Below are 14,460 nucleotides of genomic sequence, written 5' to 3'. Positions count from 1 at the left end.
TGATGTACGACCGAGCGCAGTCTGTTGTGTTGTAGCAATTGCATATATAGATTGCGGCGTAGTGAGTTAAGCCGCGTGGCTGAGTTCCAAGGGTGCCCTTCGCAAAGCACACCTGCAGTAGCACCACGATGGACATCGAACGGGAGCAGTCAGTACAAAGATTGCCAGTACTAACCCATACCGAACACAGTAGAACAGGTCTGACGTACCGATCGGACTGACAAGAAGATGAGGGGAAGGTTGCACATAGAGCATGGAACCATCTCGGAAGAGTAGAACGCTAGTCTGCATCTGGACTAGTCTGTTTTTCCCGTGCCAACGCAACCGTGACACCCGGCCCCAAGGATCGAGGTGTACGTTCCAGTTTGCTGGATGCCTGAACTTTGTAGGGCAAGGATATCCAGTCCATCATAGCACTGGCCAAGCAAAAGCGTCTATCGAACGACGTTGGATACTATGTTCGACGAATGTATGCCTATCAATCCGCTCATTCATTCATGTGGCCCGCGATGCAGGATGGAAGGACATGCATGAAACTCCTACAGCATTTCAGGTGCAATCTCAAATACTTCAAAGAGCCCTCATACTTAGGTACATTGCAGCGAAACTCCGCAGTAAAAGCACTACACCGGAAGTACAGTATAGGAGCGCGACCTTGCATTCCACTTACTTGAGATAAGTTTCAACTTATACCATTTCAAGTGCTCCACAACATGGAGAAGCAATTAAGGTCTATACACACAAGATGGCTTCGCCAACTCTCGAACCTCAGACCTGACTTCAGTCCACCTCGGGATCTCAAATGGTCTTAAGTGTCCACAGCATGATCAGACAAAGGGACGAACAATGTACAAGCGGTCATCTTTGTTTCCTTGTCGTCTAGATCTCTCTTACACTGTTTCTCTCCAATCGTGATCTTTTCACTACATGTACAATGACTTTCACATTCGGGTCGAAAATTAGCAACAATGCTAGCCAGTATTCGCTACTCGGTGAATGACTTGAGAAGTCTTTCTCTAGCCTGATATATCACGGTACATCCAAAGATTTACTGCGAGCAAGAGAGCTACCCCTCTAGCTCCTACATGATTTGTACTCATTCACTCCACTTTGTGTCGGTACTGGATTCGATCTGAGGGTCTGTATATCATTTCTAACTATAAAATACTGCTAGTAAGGTCACTACTGACTCAGTCATCAAAAATAAACCTATGCACAGGAAGGTGGTCCTTCAACTCCGCTGTTCAGACAACACTGATCATCAATAATGTCTCCACCTACCTTCACACGGCATAAGATTCAAGACATGTTCAACATAGCACAATTGAATGCTGGAATTCTCTTCGCAAACATCACTTTCTTACGCGACGAACTCCAAGTGCTATTCCGGGAGAATCTCATGGACTGCAACTTGCAGGAGGTTGTTCCGATGAGGTTGCTATTTCAAGCCTTGAAAATCGAGCGCTCCATCCTGGATGCTTATAATAAGCATCGTCTCAATAAAGCAGTCACTGACTTCAACAAGTATGCTGAGAGAACAGAAGATGTTCTAGAGTACAAGGAAGAGGACAACATTCCAGAGGAGCTCGAATGGTTTCCACTACGCGCTGAGGTTGCAAAGCACGGTATAGAATATACAGCACCACCTATTTACCAATTCAAGGCCACCGAAGAAGGGTCTGTCACCCACATAGAGGTCGTTTCCAGTAAGACTGCGAAGAGCAGGCCGCCTTCTAAGGGAAAGAAGTCTACCGGTTTCGGTTCTGCAAGCTACGACAAGTTGAGGGATGCGCCCTCGGCCTGGTTGGATCTTCCCCATGGCAACCTCACTTTGGTAGAGATAACTGCCTTTGTTCCGCACGCTATCAAATCCTACGATATGATGGACCGCTTCCTCTACAACGGCGCTACTTCGGGAACCTTTGCAACCCTTATTAATCAATACCGGCACATGCCATATGGGCCTATAGGGAACAACAGCATCTACCGCATGATGAAGGGACCTATGGACCATCGTGCAAAGGCTGATCCGACTTACGAGAAATGGACAGTTGCCAAGCACGCAGCTATAAAGAAGCCTAATGCATTTGATCCATTTAGTGTTAGCGTAGCAGGCTTTCGCACTCCTATCAATTTCAACTCTCGTCAATCTGCTGCTGCTACAACGCAACCTCTGCCTAGCATCTCGTTTCACGACATGGCAAATGGTGTCAAGACTATGCCATCAGGGTACGATGCACTAGACCTTACTCGATGTGTGGCATATTGTGTGAAGCACAACGACGAAAGCTGGAGATATCCACAAGACTTCGAGAAACTCGTTGCTCTACTCGGAGGTGCTGCTGCTGTACATCGCGAGCACCGAGACGAGGCCGCCATCTTGAGACACATGTCTGAACAGAAGCGCATAAACGTTAAACGAGCCGGCGCACGACAGCGTGAAGATCTCGGGCACTTCAACAGACAAAAAAAGGGCTTCATAGTGGATTCCGACGAAGAAGAGGCTTTGGGTGAGGAGTTTGAAGAAGACTCTGGAGAGGGTCTAGAAGATTCGGATTCGGATCTGGATACCGAGGACGATGATGAGCCAGTAATTACGACTAAGAAGGGCGGCGAGCGCAAGTGTGCCTTCAAAGATGATATGTCGGATGGAGATGATTTCATGCAGAAGACTGGCGGGTCATCGAAGCGCAAACGTACTACTGAAAATGACGAAGATCACGGACAAATCCCGAGCAGGCGAATATTCAGACGCAGCAAGAAGCCTCCACTAAAAGCGCATGCTCATCGTCTAAAGAAGCCGTCCTCATCTCACCTTCGCAAGGAGATCCTGCCCGAAGGCCTGGACTCTGAGTCTGATGGAGACACCTACGCTGTACCTAAGAGGTGGAACAAGAAAGCCGCTGTTGCAACTCGCACCTCTGCTCGCAACCGACCATTCAGTGGCTCGTATATCGCTGAAGAGGTCCCAGAAGCTAATGAGGAAGAGAAAGGCCTGGAAGATGAGATTGATGGCGCAGAAAACACTCTAACTCAGAAGAGGCAGTTCTTGACTGCAGCGCAGATGCGCCGACTCGGCCGCAAACAGAACGTGGATATAGGTGATGCCGTCGACGAGGACGAAGACGAAGATAATATTGGAATGACAGAAGAAGGCGCCTCTGGAGACGAAGACCATTTCGATTTGCGAACCGAGCGCAACCACTGTCAGCGACCATAACGCTGAATGGCATATCCCGCACTGTTCGCGGCAATAGCTTATACGCGCATCTGGTACCCTCGCATTCTTGTGATAGCTTCTGATTCTTCTCTGTCGTGCCTGGGAATATGTCTGCTAGTGATGGATGTAGGCGAATCGTAGCGTAGCAACTTACTTGATCAAGTCTCGTAGATTTATCGTGATCTGTTGACATATTCTCATTCCTTGTCTGTCTCGCCTCCTCCACTGACTCTGCAAACGTAGTAGATGCGCATTTGTTCGTTGGGTAAGTATGGTCGCGCATGCTGCTCGTTGCTTTGGCGATAACCTGTTCAACGCTTGTCTCTGTCCTGCCAAAGTCAGTCGAACTGTTTTCACATGCTCCAGCAGTGGCCTTCCTATAGTGCTTGTTACTATATCTAATCGACTCACATAGATCTGGGGTCTCAGGCTACGAGTTGTCGCCATCGCAACTTGCGATCTGGTTATAACGATCAGCAGGATCGAGACGGATGTGAGTTCTAGCGTGTGCCCTATGCTGAATTTGGGCGGATGTGGGAGGCTAGGTCTCAACAGCCAACGCGTTAGCATTCCTAGTGCTCCAGCCACCACATCAACGCGTCTGGACGCGTCGAGTCGATCTCCTCTGGAACTTCGGCTTGTCTCGTTTGTAAGTGATGTGATGGGCGACTCTAGCACTTTTCTCATGTCTCGATAATTAACGTACAATAAGCCGCAAAAGATTCGTAAACTGCCTATGTCGTATTGCACATGAGAGCCTGTGTTGGGCCATCCATTCACGTAGTAGTAATGTCAAACACACTTTGTCCACTCCGCGCGTCCACCCCGCATTGCTCACGCATTGCTCCACACGCCGTTGTCTTCTTCTTCACCTTTCATTTTCACATCCTACCTTCACTCTCACGCTCATGTGCTCATCAGTTTTGGCGGTTGCAGGCACGAGGCTGCCGATGCTGCCCGGGTGCGCGCCCAACGGTAGCGCACACCCGATTGGCCACAGGGCAAGTCATTACCCACGGCCGCTACTGTGACATACGAACCATGGGAGCTCTCGGTCAACACGCACCTGCCGACGAGGGTCATGCAAACCCTTTGTGCATAAACAAAAGCACGGCTGGAATGGACAATGGCGCACCATGGATCAGCAGTCTCGTTTGTCTCTCCCGCCTATCACCGCCTAAAGTCATATCACCATGGTGAAAACGGAGACAGTGAGAGAAGTACTGTACGGCACAGCGTGCAACAGCATCGTAGCTACAAGCCACTCTCCGTGGGCTTGAGGGCCACAAAGCGACCTTCCGAACCAAGGTCGACCAGAAGGCAGAGGACCGCACTGCGCGTGAATGACATATTGTCCTAACCCAACCTTGCGCAGAAAAAAACACATCGCTACACAGTCCTCCCACCCACGATGGTTGAACCATCAGCATACTCGCAGAGCCAAAGAAACCCGCACTTGACACGAAATTTCCGTGTGGATGAACCCGTACGCACACATACAGTATTCAGCTACAATCAACGCACTCGAAGTCAAGGCTGTTACCATGGATACCAAATCAACAAAGGAAAGACGCAAGACACTCTGAAGGGCTCCCATTATGAACAGTCTATGACGGATGCCCGAATCGAAGCGTACGAAGACGCCGTCACCACGAAAGCCTGGCACGATGAGTGGGAGATAGAACCAGATGATTTTGGAACACCTGAACCACTGCTCGTCCTCAACCGACGTGCAAATATCGACCTAAGGAATCACGCTCGGCAGACGAAGTCGACATATCTATGTCACTGGGATCAAGGCCATGAACCGCGTGGTGTACTTGCTCAGCGCTTGGCAGAAGCAAACCGATCTACGGAGAAGGAACAAGCTGGCATATGCATCGGTAATGAGCAAGACTTGCAACGCATGAGAGTGAAGCGCGCTGTGCGGAACGCGGAGGTAATCGACTTGACAGGAGACGATACCGTTGGAGAAAGCAAACTCAGGAATTGTGTCGGTATCGAGAATGTGGAGAACTACCCCCCAGGAACTATGGCGCAACCATGGGAAATCTAGAACTGGATACTAGGTCAAGCAAAAACAGCCTACTCAAATCTGCTCAGCCTTCGAGTATGTGATAAAGTCAGACAGTTTTCGGTTACATCAGTCAATATCGGAAGAGCTGCTAGCTTCACTTTTAAAATCCTTCCAACTCTTTGCTGCAACCTCTCTCGACGCAGGAATGAATTTGCTGTCGAATCTTGTGATAAACAAACTGTCGTGGTGAAAGTACCGAACTTCACTATGTTGATCGTTTTGATTGCTTATCCACCGACTTCTGGGTATCATTTTATCATTCACTTCATTTGTCCTGAGGTCCGTGTGCATAGAAAGGTCCTCTTCTCTCCTAGTACAATCGTGACAGCTCATATCGTATCGCAACAACTGCAGCTTCAACCAGACCTTATCGGTTTCCTCCCAGCTAAACTCAACAACAGCTAAGAGCCTCACAGTTACTGGTTCAGTCAGTAGAACATTGAAATCGTCCATAAACGAGCGGTGCCTCGGTATGCAGTCAGGCTTTGGAAACCAGCCTATACCAGATGCTACGCACCATCTCCCAATTTCGAGGCCTCACAGACATCATAGGTCAAAGGGCGATGATCTAGCGACGCCAAGATCTTCACTGAGAGGGAGACCGCGGGCGCAATTTCTCTTGGACATCCCGGCCTACGAGTACAAACTGCCTAAGGAGATGCCAATCAATGCAACAATCGTGGATCTCATCGCGGTCGTACCGCAATGGTTCCGCAACCCTGGCATCACATGGCGCTTCATGAATAATGGTATCAATGCAGCTGTTCATTTTGCAATTCTAGAACAGCATAGACATCTTGGCTTGACTAACGTCGAGGAAGCTGAACGCGCCCGCGACCATATCTCAGACACATACCGGAAGACGATGCGTAAAATGGAAAACTTTTCTGGGTGGACAAAAGCAGGACACAATATTCCAGATAACTGGAATAAATTGAACATCTCCGTCAGCGGTTATCTTCCGGAATCTGCCAAAAAGATTGGTTACGTCACACCGGCATCTATTCCTTTCATTGTCCTTGCAGTTGGTCTGAAGAAGCTCCCTCAGGGTTATGATGCTGGTGACTTAAGTCGCGCACTGCAGTTTGCAATGCAAAATCAGAAGCTTGGTGAACATGGTCGACCGACGGAGTTCATGTTCCCAGACGATATTCAGCCCATTCTTGATCATATTGGCCATACTCGAAATACAGACAACCACGTTGATGATACTGTTGTGAGGCATTACTACCAGGTTCTGAGAGATGCGGATGGGACGCGTCGTAAGCAGTTCTTAGAACAGCGCCGCCAGCAACAAGCTGCTGACGAAGCCGTCGTCAATCGCGCACATCAGTCCCAAATGCATCATGCGCCGTTATGTCAAGAGAGCCCGGGAGGACATGGCACACACCGATCACCGCTGGAAGCTACATCACGAGCATCATCTGTTCAACTACACATGCAGCCCGCAGCCAGCGTTCCAGCTTTGAGCTCTGGCCACGAAAATATACCTCCAGCAGGAATGGGTGCCTTAATGCCTGCTGCTTTCCATGATTCACCAATGACACAAGATTTCCTCCCGAATATAGCTCAAAGCTTCATGTATGACCAAACACAAGATCAGGGTCGTGGTAGAACTGCTATGAGTGGTGCCAATTATAGCAGCCCTTGCATATCGCATGCAACCCGGTCGAACTCGCAAGAAGCCGCTGCAAATATAGCATCAGAACTCCTAGCTCAAGGTGCTCAGAAGGCTTATGTAGACTTTCCGGACACCCCAGACATCTGTAAGTTTGAGACAGACGATCAAAAAGGTCCTTTCGTTGTGGAAAACTGGTCACATCTAGATCCTCAACGCGCCACAGAGGCCGTGGATGCACTAATGGCCGTACATCAAACTTACGATCTGAACACTTCTCCTAATCCCATACGATACTTACCGCAGGCTCGTTACCGTTACCATCCTTCCACAATCCTGCGAAATGGCCCAGAAGAGTTGGATCTAGATGATCATAGCGATCTTACTCGAGCATTACCATGTGCGCGGCAATGATAGTATTCATGCAATGACTTGGATCTTGGGAATATCGATCTAGCCCTCACTGCGATGAACATGTCTGAGGCGATATCTAAGCTAAATGGGCATTGAGCAGCTTATCAGGTAGTCTTTGGGTCTAGAATGGAAACGCTTTGCAAGATGCACCATAGAACGTGTGTTTAGAATTTTCTTAGAAGGGTCGACGCTACGTATGGCTAGATGCAGGTTTGTGCAAACTGGAGAAAGCGCCGACGTAATTGCATGGCTGAACAGCTATTAATCATGAGCCCGGGTCTTAGGATCATCGGCATTCTAGAGTGGTTTGTTTCATTTCACAATAGTCAATTTACTTCTCTCCCTTCTTCCGCGCGCTTTCCACTTCTTCTACCATCTGCTTCGTCCGCTTCACCCATATCTCAATCTCCTCCTCTGCAGTATGAAGCCATCTCCTTGATACATCCTCACTACTGAGGCGATTTGACTGTTTTCCGCGCAAGGCTTCTTCTACAGCATACGATGCGTATTTGATCGATCTTTGGTGTGCTGCGAGATACTCAATGAGCTGAATTTGGTGCGCGGCTCTGCGTATGCCTGTATCAAGATCTTGGGAAACGTTTATGGGGCTAGCAGCTACCGCGTGTTCTGTTTGACTTGATGCGGCTTGCGTGACCATGATCTCTAGCACTTCGCTAGATATACCCTCGAGGAGATAGAGAAGCAAGTCGGATGCCGGTCACCAAGAGCTTTTAACGCAGTGTCACTCTTGAACGCCTAATACAGCGTTGCTTGTATCTCTGTTCGTCACAACTAGTCGTTCGTGTCATGAATATACAAATATAACGATCGATCATGAGCCAGTACTTGACGCGCAAACTTCACATGCCAGCGTCTTCACGTCGTGCCGTATCTCCAGATTCGTTTGGTTCTGCGTCACTCCTGGCCAGCACATTATTCTGCATAGCAGTGTCCTATCTCGTATGGCTATCGCTTCAACACACGAGCGGTATGCTCCTTTCAGCACGCCCAAAAGACGACACACCCTGACCAACGGCTTCGAAAGTGGTAACTTGGCTTTTTCGCGAACAATCTCAAGCTACGCATGCGTCGTAGCTGTGCACTCGATTGGCAGACCTCGATCTCGGACGTTATCAGCAAAGGAGTGTCCTATTGTAAAGCTTCGTTAGCATGTGTCATGTCTGGTGAAGGTCAGACGCAGGCGAGAACGAGATGCCTGCTCAGTCGGTGTAATTGTCGTCCGAGTTAATACCAATGTAACGAATGCATACGTCATGATCTAGAGACTCTTGGCGGTACAGCCTTATTAGGCCTCCTGCCAATACTTCAACGCATGGCACGTAGCAAGAACTTGCATCGGCTTCTGCTTCTTCATTGCTGTTGTTTAGAACTTTCAAGGCCTGTTTCTGTGATCTTGGATACTTTACTATGGCACCACTATCTCTCTACATCAGCTTTTACACCTCTTTAGCAAAGGCAATATCCACCCTCATTTTCGCACGCCTCTATAACCCCCAAAGTCCTCCGTATCGCAACCTCAAAGGTCAAAACGCAGTAGTAACAGGCGCAAACAGCGGTATCGGTCTCTCGATCGCGACTGCGCTTGCGAAACAAGGGGCCACCGTGTATCTTGCCTGCCGCAATGTCGAAAAAGGCCATGCAGCTGTTGCTTCTATCGTTTCGCAGCTAGGTCACGAAGCAGCCACAAGAGTATTTTGCTGGAAGGTAGATGTCGGAGATTTGCACAGCGTGCGAGCGTTTTGTGAAAAATGGGGAGAAGAGGGCAGGAGGATCGATATGCTCGTGTACGCGATGTGCCTGGACGACATGTTTGTGAGACACATACTGACAGCTTGCAATAATATTTAGGCATAATGCAGGAATCCCAGAACCCCCGGTCGGCACAAGGAAGACAGACGAGAAAGGTCGGGACATTGTTCTAGTTACAAATTTCCTCGGGAGCTTTTTGATGACATGTCTCCTCGAGAAGTATCTAAGTGAAAAGGGACGAGTGGTATTAACGAGTAGTACTGGACATTATGGTGCATCGGGGACGGTGATGCACGCTAGGCCTGCAGGTGTAGCTACGAAGACCGCTGGTGATGATGGCAGTGTTGCCCAAGGACTGCTGGGAAAGCTGAAAGCGTACCTTGGTATGGGTACTGGCACTCTTCATTCCTATGCGCTTTCCAAAGCTCACCAAGTCCTCTTTGCCGCAATCCTTCAGCGCCGTTTTGATTCTACTCAAGACAACCAACGTACAGTACACGCGTTTACTCCTGGATTTACATCCACGCCAATATTTGCCAAGTTTGCCTTTGGCTGGAAAACATGGTTCACCAATCCTACTTTCGCTCTTCTCAAAGTAACTGAGAAGTATATCGCAGTTGGTACGGATGAAGGTGCAAAGACTGGGTCTTGGCTGGCGAGCTGTGGCGGAGAGCGCGGAGTTGAAGGGGGTGGGTATTGGGAATGGATGAGCAGAAAGACGAGCCTAATCGATCTTGTGGAAGGGGATCTTGGGGATGAGGAATGGAGTAAGGCTTGCGGAAGGGTTTGGAGGGAGTGGGAAGACGATAGTGGGTGCACTTGGGATGTGGCGCTTTGATGCAGACAAAAAGGGAATTCTAGCCAGCTCAAAACCCTTGTACTGGAGCTTGATATGGATACTGCTGCGTGCCGCGCACAAAGGTGCAAGACGTATTGACAAAGTTGTAGATGGAGCATGTTTCGATCACGCGTCCACGCACAAAAAAGCGCAAAATGAAAAGACGTATCGCTCTAACTGCTGTTGGTTTGGATGGAGCGTGCATGCGTGATGATGTTGGTGAATAATGTATGCAAGTCTGGTTAGCGTAATCTGTTAAAAACTAAAATATCTCCCGGCTCAACCCCGACCAATTCAAATCCAACCCCACCCGCACAAAAAAATGCAAAAAGAAGATATACAACGATCTAGCTGCTGCTCGTTTCGATCGAGCGTCCTCCGGGTTATGAGCCCGGCGCGCTTCCGCTGCGCCAAGCAGCTTTGGTGCTCGTTGTGGAAAGTTTGGCAATTAACGAGAATACAACGTCACGCGACCACGGGCTGTTATTCAGCATTGCTGTACGCCGAATCCTGATCACAAGGGCAGTAGAGCCAAAGGTGGGGCCGAGTAAAGGGAATCGCATCTTACTTAGGTACCCCTCGGTTGTATGGTGCATGAGACGGCGGCAGGTACGTAGCAGTACTACCCGAACGCTCAAGCTACCCTTCGTCAGTGAGGCTCTCTGAATGCCAAAGCAGTAGGTGCAAGATGATGGTGGAATCGATGTGTATGGTGAGCCGCATACATCGCACAAACTGGCACATTCAGAGTCTGTGTCCAGGTGACAATGCAACGTAGGAGGGCACCGGAAAGAACGTGTCTGACGGAAGAAAAGGTGCACGCTGCAGTACACAGCAAGAAACGAAGATTCGATAGTCTTGCATGATGAGAGATCGCGGGACAACCGCTTGGTGACGCAAGTATGGCCACTTCGATCAACGGGACTTGGGACGAGAGCGAATGTGGCTAGCGGCAAAACGCGCTTCAACGCGACCCGCGTGGACGCGTCCTCGCACTTTAGACACTTCCGCTCCGTCACGCACGCATCCCCGTAAACCCAAATCATGACCTCTGCCAGAACCGATGAGTAGCTACTCACCAGGCATACCGACCTCCTTCGACCCTGCACTACTACATTCCGAATTCGAACTCCTCGATAACGCGCCCACTTCGCTCTCCCATTCCGACGAACTCGACGCATTGCAACAGTGCATTACCGAAGACACAGTAAAGAAGAACCGTGCAGGCGTCGTCATACAACATCGCGCCTGGAACGTTGCAGATATCTTCAGGAGCGAAGGAGAAGGTCCAGCTGGTACTACGAGCGTGAACGCGCGCTGCAGCTAGCACTAATCCCACCAGACACACCTGCGAAGCGCCACAAGCAGTCGCCAGCCAAGCGCTTGACCACCGACTCTTCGATTGAAGTCACAACCTTCCCTTCCTCGCCCCCAGTCTACACAATGCCGCTCATTTCGTCACCCATCGCATACCCGCCTAGCTCGTCGATGCCACAGGCGCCGTCACCGAAGAAAAGGAAGCGTCCAGAAGATGCACGAGAGCCGCTGAAGGATGTGCCAAACAACAACGCAACACGCAAGATTGGAGGCTTCCTGGACGACTCCGACGACGAAGAAGACATTGCGGCGCTCAAGGAACACACGCTGAAGAGAAGAGCAGTGAGCAGTATCAAGGATCTTCCGGCTGTCCCAGAAGGCTTAGGAGACTATACACCACCTGCGAGCCAGGATGAATCCGCCGACCCCGAATCGATACCGGTAGACGACCTCGACAATTACAGCTTCAAGTCTAGATCACAGTCGCCAGTAAAGCGACCACAAATGCTACGAGAGTCAACTTTAGCGCAGCACACGCGTGGCACCGTAGCCCGTAATGCGTCAGGGAAGGTTTTTCACATAAGCAAGAAGGCCGCACGCGAAAACCAGACGTATGAAGAAATTATTGCAGCACGGTCGGAACCCGTGGAAGGCAAGGCAAGGACGAGCTATTATGGTCTGAATATCCACCAACTCATGGACGAGGCGAAAGCGCTCGATCAAGAAAAGATCGCGAATGCGTCTCTGAAGACTCATGAGCAACCACATCCGTCGATCGAGCAGCCAATTGCCAGAACCGCAAAGACCAATCGCACACTCATGTGGACTGAGAAGTACCGAGCAAAGAAGTTCACAGACTTAGTAGGAGATGAGCGTACACACCGATCAGTGTTGCGTTGGTTGAAGGCGTGGGACCCGATCGTATTTCCTGGCTCCAGCAAAACGAAGCCCAAGAAAGCAAAGAACGGATTCGAAGACGATGAACAGAGACATCGCAAGATATTATTACTGACTGGACCGCCCGGACTCGGAAAGACTACGCTAGCTCATGTTTGCGCTCGTCAAGCCGGTTACGAAGTCCAGGAGATCAACGCTTCAGATGAGCGCAGCGGAGCTGTTGTCAAGGGCCGCATCCGGGATATGGTTGGGACTGAGAATGTGCGTGGGGTCAATACTAGTACTGTGGATGGAAAGGTGCGCAAGGCTGGGAAACCAGTATGCGTTGTAGTGGATGAAGTGGACGGAGTTGTTGGTAGTGGAGGCTCAGGTGAAGGCGGTTTCGTCAAAGCTCTAATCGACCTGATCAATCTCGACGAGCGCAACACGAAAGCACTAGGGCAGCACCAATCCAGTACCGGTACCAAAAAGAGGAAAGGGGACAAATTCCGACTCTTGCGACCCCTCATTCTCATCTGTAATGACCTCTATCACCCTTCGCTACGGCCGCTACGACAGTCTTCGATGGCTGAGATCGTACACATCCGCAAACCCGCTCTCAACATGGTCGTTTCACGCATGCAAGAGATCTTCGGAAAAGAGGGCATTCAGTGCGATTCAGACGGCGTGCGCCGCCTCTGCGAAGCTACATGGGGTGTCAGCACGAAGAAAGAGGGCGGAACAGGCAGCGGGACCGGTGAAGGAGACATTCGTGGAGTCATGGTAGTCAGCGAGTGGATAGCAGCTCGCTTACGGTCATCGCATGATATCAAGTCAAAGGAGAGGCCTCATCTATCGCGGAAGTGGATAGAAGACAACCTAGTTGGTGACCTGCGCCACGGTGGTGGAGCTGCTCGAAGCCTAGGAAGAGGTGGCGCAAAGGATGTTGTTGATCGTGTATTCCGTGAGGGTGCTGGCTTTCCAAAGCAAGCTGAAACGACAGATGCAAAATCGGCAGCTGCGCGGGCCAAGAGCGGCGTCATCGGTGTCGCCGAAGCAGGCAAACGACGTGCTATGGATCGCCTAAGGGAGATGGTTGACACAAGTGGAGACTGCGACCGCATCGTGACAGGTATGATTTATTCAAGCTCACGCATTGATGTCATGCTAACAACAAACAGATTGCTTCACTGCTTATCCCGAAAAGCCGTTCCAAGACGATACCCTCCTGAGCAAGCCATCTGCTGCATATGAATGGCTGTATTTCCATGACACACTCAACTCAGCAGTTCACGGCTCTCAAGAATGGGAATTGGCACCATACCTGTCTAATTCTGTTCTCGCCTTGCATGACCTCTTCGCGTCGCCCATTCGATCATCTGTAAATCCTATAGCAGACCCAGATGCACAGCCAACGCCGTTCTCTGGACCTGGTGCAAGCTTTGCAGCCCTCGAACAGTCAAAGGCTAGTAGAAGCCAGTTGATGGCGCTACAAACAAGCCTGACTTTGCCGTTAACGCGCATGTTCAGGAGTCCAGAGGAGATGGCCATGGAGCTCATACCTTACGTCTTGCGCATGTTAACTCCCGACGTAAAACCCGTCCTCGTCAATACTGGTGCATCGGGATCAAAGTCCTTCGCTACCGCCTCTGTGCGTAAGGCTTCGGAGAAAGAGCTTGTCAAGAAGGCTGTAGAAGCCATGGCAGCTACTGGTGTTCGATTCGAAAAGTCAAGAATCGAAACTGAGGACGTGGCAAACAGAAGTGCTGGCTTCGTCTGGCGAATGGAACCTGCTTTAGACGTCTTAGCAACCTTTGAGACGCTGGCTGGCAAGAAGGACGACAAGGGACGTTATGCAGTTCGCAGCGTCTTGGAGCAAGAATGGCGCAAAGAGTCGGCCCTCCGCGAACAAGCGAATCGCAAACGTCGTGGTGGTCAAGACGAAAACGACGAAGAAACAGAGGCTGACAAAAAGGAAGAGCAGACTACTGAAGAGAAGGTCGCAGAAGCCAACAAGAAGGCCGTAAAACGTGACTTCTTTGGCAGGGTGGTTGTCGAAACAGACAAGAGTAGGAAAGAGGCGAAGAGGAAGCAGGATAGTGGGGAGATGCAGGGTAATGTGGGGAGGATATGGGTATCCTTCCACGAAGGATTCTCGAATGCGGTGAGGAAACCTGTTACCATTGATGATATCATGAGGGATCTCTAGTTTTACTCTATGCCACGGGAGAGGTGTCATCGACGAATGACAATAAACATATCATGACTCTACCCGAGAACGACACAGATGTACGTGCTCATGCTTTTCTCGGCCCAAAAGGCGCCTGGGA

The 14,460-nt window shown here is 50.1% G+C and overlaps 5 protein-coding genes and 1 non-coding gene across 6 annotated transcripts; 5 read left to right on the top strand and 1 right to left on the bottom strand.

Annotated features, from left to right (window-relative positions):
* Positions 1-1,267: 1,267 nt before the first annotated feature.
* J4E82_000189 (uncharacterized protein) lies at positions 1,268-3,220 on the top strand (the record flags this gene model as incomplete). Its single annotated transcript, XM_051726511.1, has 1 exon — positions 1,268-3,220. One exon carries the CDS (start codon positions 1,268-1,270, stop codon positions 3,218-3,220), a length of 1,953 nt encoding a protein of 650 aa, XP_051593693.1.
* A 1,411-nt stretch (positions 3,221-4,631) lies between these two features.
* Positions 4,632-5,276, top strand: J4E82_000188 (uncharacterized protein; the record flags this gene model as incomplete). The annotated part of the gene is made up of 1 exon (XM_051726510.1): positions 4,632-5,276. One exon carries the CDS (start codon positions 4,632-4,634, stop codon positions 5,274-5,276), a length of 645 nt encoding a protein of 214 aa, XP_051593692.1.
* A 493-nt stretch (positions 5,277-5,769) lies between these two features.
* Positions 5,770-7,329, top strand: J4E82_000187 (uncharacterized protein; the record flags this gene model as incomplete). Its single annotated transcript, XM_051726509.1, has 1 exon — positions 5,770-7,329. The coding sequence occupies one exon, from the start codon at positions 5,770-5,772 to the stop codon at positions 7,327-7,329; it is 1,560 nt and encodes a 519-aa protein (XP_051593691.1).
* A 1,428-nt stretch (positions 7,330-8,757) lies between these two features.
* J4E82_000186 (uncharacterized protein) lies at positions 8,758-9,937 on the top strand (the record flags this gene model as incomplete). The annotated part of the gene is made up of 2 exons (XM_051726508.1): positions 8,758-9,134; positions 9,199-9,937. 2 exons carry the CDS (start codon positions 8,758-8,760, stop codon positions 9,935-9,937), a joined length of 1,116 nt encoding a protein of 371 aa, XP_051593690.1.
* A 348-nt stretch (positions 9,938-10,285) lies between these two features.
* J4E82_000185 lies at positions 10,286-10,357 on the bottom strand. Its single transcript has one exon. It is a non-coding gene; the product is annotated as a tRNA-Met (tRNA).
* Positions 10,358-11,000: 643 nt separating this feature from the next.
* Positions 11,001-14,339, top strand: J4E82_000184 (uncharacterized protein; the record flags this gene model as incomplete). Its single annotated transcript, XM_051726507.1, has 3 exons — positions 11,001-11,232; positions 11,280-13,262; positions 13,312-14,339. The coding sequence occupies 3 exons, from the start codon at positions 11,001-11,003 to the stop codon at positions 14,337-14,339; spliced, it is 3,243 nt and encodes a 1,080-aa protein (XP_051593689.1).
* Between the last annotated feature and the right edge of the window lie 121 nt (positions 14,340-14,460).

Source organism: Alternaria postmessia (assembly GCF_024291825.1).
Source record: "Alternaria postmessia strain BMP 2775 chromosome Unknown scaffold_1, whole genome shotgun sequence".
Lineage (NCBI taxonomy): Eukaryota > Fungi > Ascomycota > Dothideomycetes > Pleosporales > Pleosporaceae > Alternaria > Alternaria postmessia.
This window is presented reverse-complemented; position numbering and strand designations above follow the sequence as displayed.